At 42.9% G+C, this 15733-nt stretch overlaps 1 protein-coding gene across 1 annotated transcript in view; it reads right to left on the reverse strand.

Moving 5' to 3' along the window:
- The window catches only part of FAM185A (family with sequence similarity 185 member A), a 47093-nt gene extending 38424 nt beyond the window's left edge, over window positions 1-8669 (reverse strand). Inside the window, exons 1-2 of the mRNA XM_086474326.1 lie at window positions 8276-8669; window positions 709-818 (exon numbers count right to left, since the gene is read on the reverse strand). Of these exons, the coding sequence (XP_086330452.1) occupies window positions 709-818; window positions 8276-8669 (504 nt within the window). The remainder of the gene's footprint in view (window positions 1-708; window positions 819-8275) is intronic.
- Window positions 8670-15733: the final 7064 nt, after the last annotated feature.

Raw genomic sequence — 15733 nt, forward strand, 5'->3', positions numbered from 1 at the left:
ATCTCAAAAATACTTAAACTTAGGAATTACCCTATTTGAAAAGCCTTTCTTTTAAATTTATACCAATTCCTGCAGGTACACTCAATTATTCAAGTCAAATCAACTCCAAACAGCACCTAAATCAGATAGGCTTTTGTGGAAATAATCAAAGTATATGTCAGCAAATGAAGTCTTAAGATTGAAAGAACAAGGTCATGGGCATGATATATACAGTACTTATAAGATATATTTCAGTTGGGTATTTTGGACTTGTAACATGTAACTTCTGATTGAAAATTAACCTGAAGAGTTTGCCAATAGCACTGATGTATCAGAATTATACAAAAGGTACAGGGAAAAAAAGCAGCAACATACTGCAAAGTCCTGACTGAGCAAGCATAACTATTAACCTACTGGACAGGAAATCCCAGTCTGTTGGGTTTTGGGTTTTTTTGAGGGGCAGAGAGGGCAGATATCATGCTTACTACTGTCACCATTTCTGCTGGCTTTGGCTATCAACGGTACCTGGACTTCTGACTCCACTTTATCTATTGCATACAATTACGACACACAGTCAATAACACTAAATAAAGGTGAGGTGCTGCACACATAGTAACACTTAGAAGTACCAGAGTACTTCTCATGCCTAGAACTGGTAAGTTTTTATGCTATATTCCACCACACAATCCCCTTTAAAACACTGATGGAGTGGAGGAGAGTTCTTTGTACCTTTATTGACTGCAAGACACTAGTCCCCTTCTCTGTTTCTATTTTGCAGTTATCACATTCTATTTTCTGAATCTTCACGCAGCCAGTCCCCGATGTTTTGATATCCAAATCTGGAATTAAAAGAGCCACAGAATAATTTTATTTAACCACAGAATTTATTAGCTACAGAAAAGTCATATCTATTTAACATAGCACTTGATCACTTTATATAGTAATTGCATATAGTAGGGGGAAAAAAAAAAAAGCAGCTTCATTACTAAAGAACCTTCTTGCAAAGTTTGGCCACACACCTTCAGCTGCATGACTAATCACTATCAACAACTGACACTGAAAGTTTTGTAAGCCTATGCATAATCATCCAGCTTCAAGAAAGAACATTAAGAGGCAGCAGAGTGACTGTAACTCTGGCAAGGAATCAGCAGGGTGTGGTCCTTTAGTGAAGTTTCTGGTTCGTCTTTTTTTTTTTAACCCACTCCCAGACTCCACCTCCATCTCACAGCTACCCTAGTCACCAATTCTATCAGCAATTCTACGGAGACATTTGGGTACCCTGGCATGGGTCTTGGGGTGGGAAGATTGGCAGGCTGTTTGAGGCCACACTTAGCGTAGTAAGACTCAACAGCACAAATACATAGGTCTTGCTTAGACCTATGCTGCTTCAACTAGCAAGCAGCATAACACAGCAAACAGCTACGTAAGAGTCTGCATGCATCATTCTGCCCTGGCCTTCTGGAAGGCCTGACTTACACCATGCCCGCCCCACCCCCCCCCCCCCCCAAAGCAGCATGTTTGCCTCTAGTCTGAATCACCTCACCCTATTATTGTTCATAAGCTCCCACAAAGAAAAATCACTAGGTCTTGTAGATAACTTATCAAGGGAGTAATTTATGGGCTTACAATGCTTCACTCAGGAGCAGTAAAAGCATTTTTTGCCTCTTGAGTTCACCCCTGAGTTTAAGGAACTGGGAAGAAGTTTGAGAACATGCAGTCTGGGGATTCTGACTATATTGATAATAATTTATATTAATGATCACCATAAGCACTGGAAAAAGGTAAAGGCAAGAGAAGAGAAAAAAAAGTGTCTGTTCTTCTAAGGATAAAAGGCAGAAAGAAGTAAAAGAAAATTTGAATAGGAGTCAGAAGTGTTTGCTGCAAGACAAAATTGAAAGGTTGAGAGAGACAGTGAGCCTATTACTCTCTAAAGAAAAGGATATTATCTGGGAAAGAAACCCCATTTAAGTACCTCTGAAAGTCCTTCTTTCACCTCCACTATCTGCTAAGGTGACTAGAAACATGAGAAGGGTTAGGGAAGAAGAATCAGTATGTATAACAAGCTCAGCCCCAAAGAGTCCCCAAGTCAGACCCATGACACAGCAGAGGCTGAAGATCAATCCTGTCACACTGCTGCTCAGGACAGATGCTGGAACCATGGTGACAGTAGCTTGCAGAACATGAAGAGGAGATACAGAGCACCCCAAATAACAAAGGGAAGTTTTGCCACCTGACAAACCAGGAGAATCCGAGAGGTAGAGCTAAAACACATCACATATTTGCTGCAAGAGTGCTACCTTATTGCCACAATAAGCTAAGAGGTTAAATTTAGTGAAGGATGCAGCTGTGTTCGCAGGTAACAATTCCCTAAGAAAGGGGCCTAGAAGAGGTCAACTGGATAAGCAGGATTTCCAGAAAGCTGTTTTATTTGCAGATATAATTTTCTGAGCCTCTTCACAGAAGGCTTCCAAGAAAGAGATACTGTGACCAAGATTTTAATCAAACTGTATGTTTCTTAAATCTAAGTAAACTCCAAGAGAGGCTTTGAGGAATGTAAATGCACAAAACCTGGCAAACTGGACTGCTGACTATCATCAGAGGCTCGAGGGCAAGCACCACAAGGTTTTATGTTGGTGAAGCCTAGACATTTTCACCAGACTAGAAATATCTAAGATTTATCTGAAGTATTTCAATTTGATTGATGCTGATCTACAGGTTCTGAAGCTGTTGAGATAGGCAGACAAAACCTTTCCATAAGGTTTTACATCTCAGGGAACAGTCGGGTTGTTTAAACACAGTTCCCAGAGAGACACAAATAGAGGCACTCTCCAAACATCGAAGCTCGAAACAGTATGTCCCTGCACAGCACAGATCTGGAGAGCTCAGAGAGAAAACGGTTATTTTTGAAATACAAGCTTTCTTGCTCAAAACGGCTCAATTCACCTGCTGGAAAACTGTATGGTCCTTGGGACTAGTCTACATCCAAGACACTTGCTTTTTTGCTTTCAAAAAAGAGAGAGGTCCAAAAGCCAGTTTGCCTGTGCAAATCTTTTGATTCAAGGAGCTTGATGGCCTCTTGCCCTTACTGCTTCTGTTAAAAAGGGGGAGGTGAAGGCTTAAGAGTAGTCAGTTTAGCCATGATACCAACTTAATAAAGCTTTTATAACAATAAGGTTAATAAAAACTTCTGACCCTACAGAGCATATTACGGACACTATTTGAAAGGTAGAATAGTAGTGCAGTCCTAGCTGTACCAAAGATGGGTGTCAAAAGACGACACAGAAGTCTGGGGATTCATAAGCATGCCGTTAAGAAACACCAGGGATTCCTGGAAACATACGTTGTGCCTTGATCCTTCGCAGAGTCACAGCACTTTGCCAGCCTTGATACAGCAAAAATCAGTGGACAACAAACGGAATCCCTCTGTCTCACCAACAGGCTTCCTGAAGCAAGGATAAGTGAGTCCACAACGAGGCAGGCTAAGAGCTGGATAACGTTACTAATGAAATTTCAACAAGCAAAGAGGAACAGGATACAATCTGTTTCAGTGCCAAAGCTCCAAAAATAGCTACTCCAATTCCTCCTTAGCAAAGCTGAGGGCTGAAGCCAACTTCAGCCACACAAACCTCAAAGAATGCATAAAGATCTTTGAGGTGCAAAGGACCTATACTGGAAATAAAGGTATATAGGGAAAAAGAGAGACCTGTGGTATCAGAATGTAGGCAAGGGTACCCCAGAAATATCCCCGTAAGCTGTAATATTTGAAACAGACTGATAAAATACTTAAAGTGCCTCTGCAGCCCTGGACCACTAGAAGTACTTCATGATGACCCACTTCTCTACTCAGAGGAAGCTTACCAGTAAGCGAGCATACATGTAAAATAATTCACTCCAGGAAAAATTATTTGAGGGCTACTGAGGCTGTACATCTGCCACACTTAGAAGCAGACACTGATCTTTTTTCTAAGTCATTAGTATGTTAAGACTTCAGAAACACACTGTTGAAATCATTCACATCTGCTTTCCATTAACACAAAAAAACCACAACAAAACCCAAGAAGTCCCAGGAGCTTAGATTCTCCCCTCATACAAGTAGGCAGAAAAATTGTTTAAGGGATACCACAAAATTATGATGATTCACAGAAACATTCAAGATCCATCCATTCATTCAGTTTGCCTAGTTAAGTCCACAAGAATCTACAGTATTCAGCCAAAAAGGGAAGTGATCTCATGGGCTTAAGTAAGTTTGACGTGAAAGAATGAAGCTCTCCCATGGAGAGAACCGATATAAAAAATAAATTTTAAAAAAAATTAAAACCCCCATACTGGCTTGTAAGTGGGCCTAGGCCAAGAGTGCTTGATCCTATACCAGAGGGGACAGAGTTTTAGTACTCAGTGAAGCTTGGCCACCACTCCAAAACTTACGGCTCTCCTACTTGACTTTGGTATAGAAATCTCTGCCCTCTTCACCAGGGTATAACATGGAAAAGCATTGAACAGTTGCCACAGGAGGTTATACAGTCTTCATTCTTGGGGGTTTTCAAAATTAGACTGGATAAAGCCCTGAGCAGCCTCCTTTGATCTTGGAGTTGACCCTGGTCTGAGTTGGAGGTTGAACCAGAAATCTTCTGAAGTCCCATCCAATCTGAATTACCCTATGATTCTAAGATGTACCTACAAAAACATAAGAATGACATGGGAAGACAGGACAGATGTTTCTCAAACTCTGGTTATGCAAGACCTCGGTTAGGTCTACCTCTGAGTACTCACATCCATGTACAGTAACCAGAAACCGAAGAGCTGGTTTCAGGTTTAATTAGCTCATGCAGTTCGATATGCCAAGACACAGGGTCCTCTATGTGCTGAGCAGACTCCAAACCTACAGCCCTATGCCTACCCTGTCCCTGGAATAAATAGTTAACATAGACATGTGACCTGAAGGAAAATAAATAAGCAAGCTAGATAAAAGAGAAATTAATTGATGTCTATCATTTATGAAGGTTAAATGTATCAGAGAGGATTATCAGATTGTGTATGATATTGAAAGACCAAGCACAGCATAAGACTAGATGCTAAGAAACAGAGGATCCTTTAGAAAGCAGCCCAGTAGGGCAAGTACAAGTTGCCTTCGGTTTAAAATGGGTATTTAAGCTCATCATCTAGCATCTTCTGCACATGCTCTTCAGAGTCTACAGAGTTTTAGCTAACTTAGAGCTTCCTGGATAAGTTCCAAATTAAATTGTAAAAGCTGTTATGAAACGCCTTAACTTCCAAAATGGAGAAAGAAGCTAGAATACCATAAAAACATTCATATCAACTTCTCAACTTCTTACAGCTAAGTGACAGAAAGAGAGCTCAGATAAAACAGTCTAAACCGACAGAGTTAACCTCCGCACGCACTGAAGGAAGGCCAGAGAAAAGCCAAAGTGCTTAAGGAGCAACAACAGTTTCTTTCTGGTTTGAGATGTGTTTTTTACAAGGGGTAAGATCTTTTGCTTACGCAATGAAGTTTAATGGATAATTCTTTCCTAAATAAAGAACAGGAACAACTCAAGCACAAACTACTACTCAGAGAACCCAAAAACCAAACCAGAGCTGAGAGGACATTTAAAGTAGAACTCACTGACAAGTAGCAATTCTACTTCACGGAGTATAAAAAAAAATAGTTTACATTTTCGGAAATTTCTCTCTGGATATGCCTGGATAACAGCACGAACAGAGAATACTGACATCATGCTAATTATGGGGTGTCAAACAGCAACTAGCAGCAGGGGACTGTAATCCACAGACTGTCCAGGGAACCTGAACAGCATGAGGTTACCACAAACCCAAGTGGAACAGCTTAGAAACCTACAAACTAATAAAGCCTATTTCAGGAAGCAAGACTAAGACAGTCTGCAGGGTCGGTTGACATTCAGAACATAGTAAGAATCCCAAAGACAGGACAAAGACTAAATGATTTTTTTTTCCCCATCATTCAGGATTCATTATTGAGGCCTCTAAGAAGGTTCCCCACATTGACATTTTTTATAAAGGCTGAGATTGTTGAGATCTTAATACAATGAATTCTACCCCCTAAGAGTAACCAAGTCTGGATTAACACATAATAGTCACTCAGAGATCCTGGAAAAAATTAAACATTAAATTACTAACAGCTACAGTAACCAGACACACCCAGTACCAGAAAAGTAAAGGGTAATAAATGAGATGCTGGGTTTTGGTTTGATTGTCCGTAATGCTGGGACGGACCACAAGCCAAGGCAATCTTTGCACTTGCCAAGCCAGAAAAAAAAAAGCTGTAAGAATGAAACTCACAATTCTTCGAGAGTCAGAACTACAAGTCTCTTGGAGAAGACAGTCCTGCTACCGTTTAGCAAAAGAATCGATGAATATATAGGTAACAGGATCTGTTTAAGAGAATGAAGCTGGATTTTCAGATGTCTTATACCAAGATTGAAAAGTTTCATCAGCGCTGACTTACTCAAGCTAGTTAAAAACTCACTGACAAGTTGCAGGAAGATCTTTGAATATCACATATCCAAATGATAAAATAGCAGGGAATTGAAAGGATGGTACACGTCATGGGACTCTGCCAAGAGGCATGGAGTTTGCCAGGAAGCTCTCACCCTGAAACTGCTCATATGTGTAAGCGGACACTAGGAACAGAGACACACTGAGGGGCTGAGCTGTATCAGGCTCAGAAAACCCCCCGAGCTGAAAACAGTTGACAGCTAAGAGAACACTCAGATGAAATACCATTTATGTTTGTCATGTTCTTACTCCTCCCTGAGCATCTGTTTACAACTACTGCTGGAGACAGGACAGCGGGCTAGCTGGCCTCATGGTACAAATCAGTACAGGCATTCTAAAGATGGCAAAGTAAAGCACGCTCAGGGCAGGGAGGGGGAGAAACCCCTGATCTATTTACAAAACGGTTGTGTCTGTATTAGTTGTCAGGAAACAAAAGAGACCGCAAATTTTGGTAAACATATCTAAGAAACACCCCTTCAGTTATCAACAGTGACACCCCCACCCCCCCCCCCCCAAAAAAGTAAGTTATAGGGATGAGTAAGACTAGAAAATGAAAGAGAATGCTGACAAACCCATTGCACTTCTTCATTTTGAATTATATACAGTTCAGGCCCTTCTACATGAAAAGAAGGAAAAAAACCAATACATAACGTAGCAGAATTCAAGATACAAGAGGAAAAAAAAAGGAAGATAAAAGGTGCAGAAGGTCTTGCTGTGAGGGTTTGGAAAAGTGGCAACCAAGCAAATGTAACATCATGCCCTACAAAAGTTACAGGTGACATGGTGAATAATCTCATTCTATTTAGGCTTAACAAACTTTTCATACCACGGCTGCAGCAGAGCATCAAATGAAATAAAGCCACAGTCTTGAACAACCACTTGAAGCAAACCAAAGGACCGGGCTTTTTGTACACTGAAAAGTTTTTCCAGCATGGTGAAACTTACTCTGCACTGTATAGGCAACTGCACAAGTCTATAGGAAAAAAACCTACATCAGTAACTAAACACAAATCTCTCTGGGTCAATACTCCCTAAACCTCAGCGCACTGAGGGGAATTATCCTAGTGAGCTTGCCCTTTTCCTTCCCTAAACTTAGAGCCACCATCAGTATCTCAGTCCAGCATAGATACTGGTTTCAGCCACTACAGCTGCTCTCCTAAGTTGTTTGTAGATTCCGTACCAGAAACCCTGCACTTTTTGCCTTGTGCCCAAAAAGATAATGCAAGATGTGTACTAGGCAAGGGAATCCTTCTTGGTGTTTCATCTGTGTTTGATCCCTGTGGATGGCCCCTAACGGAGCAGGTAGGTCCAACAATCCTGCTGGGAACTGCCCTCGAACTGCAGGTGTGCACAGCCCATGCTGGGGGCTGCTGTCAGAGCAAAACAATCCAAGTGTGCATCGCAGCTACAACTTCAAAGAGCAAGTTTCAGCACTAAACGTTTCTGACAAAAAGGTCAACAACAACTCATGTATCCAAATACCTAAAAAGTCATGAAACACCAAAAAAAAAAGAAAAAAAGAAAGGACGTTTCCAACCTCCTCGATTAGAAGGAGCACGATGCCACTTCCGAATATCCGCTGCCAACAGCGCTTCCAGCCGAAGCGGCAGCGCCAGCACAGCCCCCGGTGAGCCCCACCGGAGGCAGCGATCCCGCCTGCCCCCGGCCCCAACCGCCGGCGGGCCGGGAGGAGAGGGCTGCGCCCGGGCCTGCAGCCGTTCTGCCGCCGAGGGGGCGCGGGGACACCCGCCCCCGCTTCACCCACCGAACTTCACGGGCGTCCTGACGTCCACGGCGGTCTTGCTGTCCACGCCGTCCGCGACGATCGCCATCTGCTCCAGCGCCTCGTCGTACTCCACCCGGACGCGGTCGCGCTGCCGGCCGTGGGGCGGGGGGCTGCCGCCGGCGCCGCTGACGGCGACCAGCACGCGGTCCGCGCCCGGGTAGCGCTGCGGGTCCAGCGGGCGGACGCTCACCTGGCAGGGCAGCCGCACCCGCAGCCGCCCCCGCGGGCTGACCGCCAGCGCCCACTCCTGAAGGGGCTTATGGCCGCCGGCCTCGGCCGAGCCGCTACAGCCGCGGCGGGGGACGGCCGGCCCCCACCACCCGCCCGCCGCCCGCACCGCCAGCGGCCCCCAGCGCGGCGGCAGCGCCCTCATGCCGCCCGGCGGGGCCGCCGGCCCCGGGAGCCGCGGAAGCAGCCGCGGAAGGAGCCCCCTGAGGCGGAACGGGACGGGGCGGAGCGGAGCAGAGCAGAGCAGAGCAGGAACCCGCTCCTCGCGGCGGGCGGCCGTTACCCCCGCCCCGCCAGGTCACGTGACGCAGCTGCACGCGGGGAGCGGCACCGGGGCGGCTGGTAAACAGGCGGCGGCCGCTGTGGCGCGCCCCGGCGGCAGCGTGCGCCAGCCCGCGAGCAGCCTCCTGGGAATCGTAGTTCGCCAGCGCGCGCAAGGAACTACAATCGCCGACGAGGGTCCACCCCGCCCATACTCATCGGCCTATCAGCGAAGGGGGAAGGTGGAGCATTTTCCCTTCTATTGGGCAGGGGGCGGTCTGCTAGAGCCAATCAGAAGTGAGGGAGAGGGCTAGGGGCGGTTGAGGCGGGCCAAAGGAGGCGAGCCGGTGTCGCCATGGGAACGCGGGACGCCGCTCGGCGAGGCGGGGTCGGCAGCGGCCGCACAGGTGGGCCCCTGCGGCGGGCCGGGCCCGGCAAAACCGCGGCTCAACGTGGAGGCTGGAAGTGAGTCGAGCTGCCCCGGACCTCGGGGCCGCCTCAGCTGTTTGTGGAGTCCTGGGTGGGCCGGGGCCCACCCTCCCCGCCGGCGTCCCTGGGTGCCGATCTTCTTCCCCCCTGCTCCGTGGGGCCCAGGGTGGTGTCACCTCGTGCGTAAGGGCCTTTTCCGTGGTCCCCTCGGGCTGATCGGGGTGCAGCCCAGCGTCAGTTTCCAAGCGAAGAGCCGTGCTGGCTGGGTTTCGGCCGGCTCAGCGGCCTGACGCAGCTGCCTTTGCAGGCACAGGGTGCAACACCTGCAAGGAGGAGGTAGGGAAAAAAGGAGGAATGGGATGGGGGCAGTGGCAGGGCTTTGGGGGACAGCCTGGTCTTTGTTATGCTTGAGCCTACAGTGAGACTGCCTGTGTTGAAATGTCCTCGCTCGGAGGATAAGAAAGCAGTTTGGCAAATGTGCTGGAAAACCAGTTTTTTCAAAAGTGGTATTGTGGAGCTCCAGACTTGCTCTCTGTCAAGGCAGCTTGGTTAACGTGTTATTTATTATGACTGCTTTTTAGCACTTAACATACAGCCTAGCAGTTCTAAAGCCAGGCAAATAAATATCTTCCTGAATTCTGTACAAGTATGTCATGAGACAATTGTCCTTATAGGATTTACAAACAAGTGGGAAACTATTGAATTCAGTTAAAAAGTCTTTTATGGACTTCATAGCCCCCATTATCATTGTATAATAACTAAAAAAAAATGAGGTGGGGGATGTGGGCATAGGTGACATAAAGTCAGGGGCGGCGTTCTTGTCCTAGATGTAGTTTGCTGCCAATAATGAGTGAAACATGCATGGAAAGGTGCATCATCTTAGCTACATTGTAACACAGGAAATACCGAAATCTAGGCCTGCTACTTTATTGATTTGCTCCCTTTTGCACTCCTTGTGTTGTTTTTCTTCTTTCCCAAAAATAACAATGCAAGCCATTCAGTATGATACTTGGTCATCAAGCTCTTTTAATCTCATTAGCCTCATCTCCATTTTTATCGCTGCCTGGCACTGATTATTGATTTGTCAGGCATTGGAACAGGCTGCCCAGGGGGGTGGTTGAGTCCCCATCCCTTAATGTGTTTAAAGGTACTTTAGATGTGGTGCTTGGAGGTACGGTTTAGGGGTGTGCTTGGTAGAGTAGGGTTGATGGTTGGACTTGATCATCTCAAAGGGATTTTCCAACCTGAGTGATTCTATGATTTATGAATCTGAAATGAGGTCTGAGTGTCTAAGAAGAGAGAAGATGCCCTAGCTTTTTGGTCTCTCTCTAATTTTCACTGTGGAAAGTTTAATAAATATTCATATTCATCAGTAAAGCCCTTCAAGTTACATTATTTCATTGGATTACATTATTCAATCTCAAAAATCATTAGATGAAACACAAAAAGGACCAGCCTGCCGTATAATAGTTCAGGATAGAAAAATAGAATTCTAGAAAGACAAAAATGTATTGAGAAGTATCTTGGGACATGATGGGTGACAGAAGTTATTTTTTTTCAAGTCTTCAGACGTAGTTGGTTTGGGGAAAAAAACACTACAAAATTCTCACTCTTGAGACCAAATACAAAATTTAAGTGGTAGATAATTTGCCAGGGAAACAGTTACAAGACCGTAAGCAGTGTGGTGCAACGTGCTGTAATTCCACTAGGTGTCAGCCAATTCAATGAGTAACTGTTAAGTTAACTGCCTGTTCAACGGGAATCCCGGGTCTTTGGTTAGCTGGGGCTTACCGCTGCCACCCGCTTCTCCTGAAGGCAGTGCTGCTGTCCCTTGTCATCGCCCCATACCTCCTCTTAAACGCTAGTGCTGCTTTCCCGCTGCCCCCTTGTCCCCCAGTATCTCGGTGTTTGATGCTCCTCCTGTGGGCAGAGGTTTGTCATGTTGGGCTCTGTACTATGCTATGCACCATCTTTAGTAGTGTCGAGTTTTGCATAATTGAGAACTTTGTTCAAGAAACTGTTCAAAGATGCTTAAGCCTTAGGTGTATATATATGTGTCACTGTTTTGTGTTGGTTTTTGGTGTTTGTTGTTTTTTCATTAGATACAGTCTAAGCATACTTGTACGGTTAAAAATACTGAAGAAAACGGTTAAAAAATAATTGCTAGGAAGAGTTCTTCTCTCTTCATGCATATGAAACCTCATGTTTTTAATGTTTTACTTATGCCATCTAAGTTTTGGCTATAATATTGATTCAGTTTTGTTTTCAGGCTCTTGTTTGGGTTCCAGCTGATCCCATATCAGCTGCTGTGGCATGTGGCAGTGTCCAACAGTAAAATGAGATTTATTTTTATCTGTAATTTTCTGAGTTCTCACTTGCAGGAAAGGAAAGCTTTATCAAATTTACGAATGAAAATTAAAATAGAGCTCAAATTTCAAGAGGCCTGCTGATTCCTTAATGTATTACAATGCTTATTAGCCATTTTGCCAGATATTTACTTACAGTGTTGTTGTAAGCCAAAGAGTATCCTGTATTTCATGCAAATGATAACAAAAACTAGACCTTATAAAGTATTATAGAATAAATTTTTAAAGCCAAAACATTATTAGACGAGCTTTTAGGCTAAGGTAAGTGAGAGAGAAATTTCAAGGGAAGAGGAACTAAAAAGGATATACAGGAGAGGTTGTAGAAAGAATACATTTTTCTAATGTATTTTTTTCTAAAATACACATTATTTCTAGCTTTTATATTTGGAATTAATCACGGAATATGATCAGACTGCTTCAGGTGCCCACAGGGAATAAACATAGTCTGCCCGGGCAGGATTAAGTTCACCCTTTCACTGTGATTGTAATGAAGAAATAGTGTGACTTCACTGCTCAGGAAAATGGGGCTGCCCTGCAGGAGTGTTCTTGCTGGTGTTACACTTAGGCTGAGGCTTCTACCTGCAGATGCAAGAACACTTCAAGTTAACATCCAGCGTTTGGGCAAGGTTCACTGCACTCAGGGCTAGCTACTTATCAAAGTTCCTCCATATCATAAGGCTTCAGGATTTTTTCCAAATTAAAAAAAAAAATCTCATGTGTTTCTATTATGAAATATTTGTATTACACCGTTTTAGTTCCTTTATTTGAATTTTGTAATTTGTATTTTTTTTTCAGTGATGTATTTCTGAACTGTTTCCTTGGGCCACCTTAGTTCTTAAGGCATGTCTAGGTTTCAGTGGGTAGGCAAAGCATGTTTTGTTTGGTTTCCCCTCAGTATTTTAGTCTGTTTGTAGTTATGGTAACCATTTCTTCTCACGCATGGCAGAGAGAGGCAGTCTCCAGAGTGCACAATGGCTTGGATTTCAGGGATTTTTTTGTTTGTCACACTACCAGAAATTTTCTGAGGAAATTTAAGTTCCTCATGGAAACCACATGAAAGGGGAAGTGGCAAATCTTACAATTCAGATTCTCACTATCTCAGCCATATCTGATTAGAACTCCAGCAGGTCAAGTCTGTGTGTGGCTCAGGGTGATTCCATCCCAAATAGCAGTGTCTTGAAAACAAGGGGAAGCAATGGAACTTATAACAGAACTTGTTAAGCAGTTTAGGTAAGTGGTGTGCTCTCATTTCACTGGAGTGTGAGGTTGTCTATGAGGTTGCACAGTCTAACCAAACAATCCATTCTGAATTACATGCATACTATAATACCTTACTGTACACGATGTAATTTCAATGATCATTATGTTGGCATAGCTCTGTCATTTAAGATACACCCCTTCATGCTGAAGCACAGGCTGTAAGCTTTAGGAAAGAAGCATTAGGAAATAAAATTTTAGGGGAGGAAAAGAAGATCACTGTGTGATTGAATAAACCCATTGTACTCCTATGTTATTAATACTATCTGTAGCTCTCATCTCTTCCCTTCTCAAAGAGGATATGGTAGAACTGGAAAAGTTTTGGAGAAGGATGACAAGGACAGTGGAAGACAGGGAAGGGCTTTCATGCCAGTGACAGCAGGTGGATTTGCTTCTTCAGCCTAGGAAAAGGATTATTAAATGAAGATACAATGTTAGAAAAAAACTAGTGGCATAGAAAGGTGATTATTCAGTGCCTCATCCAGTAAAAGAATGAGGTGGCATCAAGAAGCCAGATTCAAAACAAATAAAAAGCACTGGTTACTCACATTGTGCAGAGGTAAGATGAAAATCTCCATTCCTCTGGATTTTGCAGATACTGGAAGTTTTGCATGAGTTCAAGGGAAGAGAAGATGGGTTCAGGGAACCATCACCACACTGTGATTGGTGGATTCTTCTATCTCTCCTCAGGCAACTGGTGTATTCGTCTGTCTCTTCTCAGGCATCTGGTGTTGTCTATAAGTATTCAGAGCTAGATCAGCTTTTGATCTGACTAGATACCACCATCCTGATGTTCCAACTACGTTACATCATTTCCAACTAATTCACTATGAAATGCTAAGTCAGTTGCCTTGTTTTCAGAGTAATTTTTTTTTTTTTTAAGATATGTGCACAAAAGGAGGTAGCATGAAGATGTAGATAAATATCCTGAGGTTTAGATTGGATGTTAGGCAAAAACTCTTCACCGAAAGGGTTGTCAAGCATTGGAACAGGCTGCCTGGGGAAGTGGTGGAGTCACCATCCCTGGTGGTATTTAAAAGATGTGTAAATGTGCTTAGGGACATGGTTTAGTGGTGGACTTGATAACCGTAAATTTACGGTTGGACTCGATGATCTTAAAGGCCTTTTCCAACCTAAATGTTTCTATGATTTTAATTTTATAAATGCAAGGGATTAAGATAAAGTTTAAAGGAATTCATCAGTGTATGTTAATGAATCACTTGAAGTGTAGCACCCTCAACAGAGATTTTTATAAATTTTGTGTTGTCTTAATTTGTCTAGTTGATGCATCTTCATAAATGGACTTGCATCACTTCATGTTCAGAAAGAAATTTTACTGCATCTGTCACTCTGGAAATAGTCAATGCAGCTAAGTGTCACCTATCTGGATTCTGCACTGACTTGTGTGTGAACATTGGGGTTTGCTAGAAAGATACTGAAATAAAGATGCTGGCATTAGTCTTGGGAATCTGAGTTCAGCCTTATTATTATGGATGTCCTGAAGCTGTTTCACAAGGCCATTCTCAACCTGATTCGACCTGGCTTTCAGAACAGACATGTAGTTCCCTTTCTGTGCAATTTTGTGTGTTGGATTAAGGCTGTGATATTGCAGTTCTACAGTTTGAAAACATCCATATTTGTTAACTATTCTTCAGATTTAGAAATCATGCCAACTTTCATTTCTATTTGAATTAGACTGTTTATCAGATACTGCAAAAATACAAATTTTCCACTTTGCTCTTTGAACTTTATATAATGAATTTTGTATAGGCTAAATTTTAAATTTAATTATGTAGTAGGTAATTGAAGAATGCTAAACTTAGTTTAATATTCCATAACTGAACATCTCTTTTGTTACAGTCTGTTTCCCTTCCCTCTTAAGAAAGAGTGGAGAAGAAGACTAGCGAAGCCTGTCTAATTGTTTTCCTCTGTCTCAGCTGTCTATAGTTGTTTCTTAACACAGTATTATAAACTTTTCAGATTCAGAAGATTGTTTTTGTTCTCTCCCTGCCCAGCAAATTGGAGTCTTGGCAAGGATTCTTTTGTACTACTGTACTGTGAGGAAGTGTACTCTGACTGGCGTCAACTGTATGTTTCACATACAAGTATGGACAAAAAGGCCTACACATCAAAAATGCCCATGAAGTTCTCAGGTTTTGGCATCGTTCTGCTTAGAGTTTCTGCCACTGTGCTTTTCCTTTTGTCTAAATTCTTCCACTATGTTTAGAGGAACAAATAAAGCAGCAGCTGCCATAAACCTGAAATGCATATGCTAAAATATTCAGCAACTCTTTATAGATGAAAAATTGCTCTCTATTTATAAATGTGTATACATGTTTATGTACAGTATTTCAGAGTTTATTTCTTGGCTTCTATGATGTTTACAGTGGTTTCACAATGTTTTGACTCCTCCAGGAGGGATCATGAAATTGCTTTTTTTTCCATAAGCAACTACAGCAGCTGAAATCTCTCTAAAAGTCAAAGTGTTCCTAAAGGAATTCCAAACACCACTGAAGAAAGTCATAAACTTGCCAGTTTAATTTTCACTGCCCTTGTAGACAAATGACTTTTCAAAAGGTGAATACACACACCACAATATTTTTGTATCCATTTTCCCACCACAATTATAAAAAGAAATTATATTTTTCTTAACTGTCAGCTTTCTGGCTCCGCAATGCAAAATTTCTCTTTCTGTTTCTTTGGAGAAACCCATTAAATAGTGTTGAAATATTCTCAAAATTTCTTCTTGATTTTTATTACAGTTTTACTTCCTTTTTCTTTTTTTATATTTTATATTTTTATATTTTTTATTAAAGCTCTCTTTTAAAAAAGAGAAGTGTCTCCCATATTTTATGTGAAAGGCTGAATGATGTCAAGACTGGCTAATTTGAGGTGG

The sequence above is a fragment of the Leptosomus discolor genome, chromosome 1, assembly GCF_034619465.1.
Source record: "Leptosomus discolor isolate bLepDis1 chromosome 1, bLepDis1.hap2, whole genome shotgun sequence".
Classification (NCBI taxonomy): Eukaryota; Metazoa; Chordata; class Aves; order Leptosomiformes; family Leptosomidae; genus Leptosomus; species Leptosomus discolor.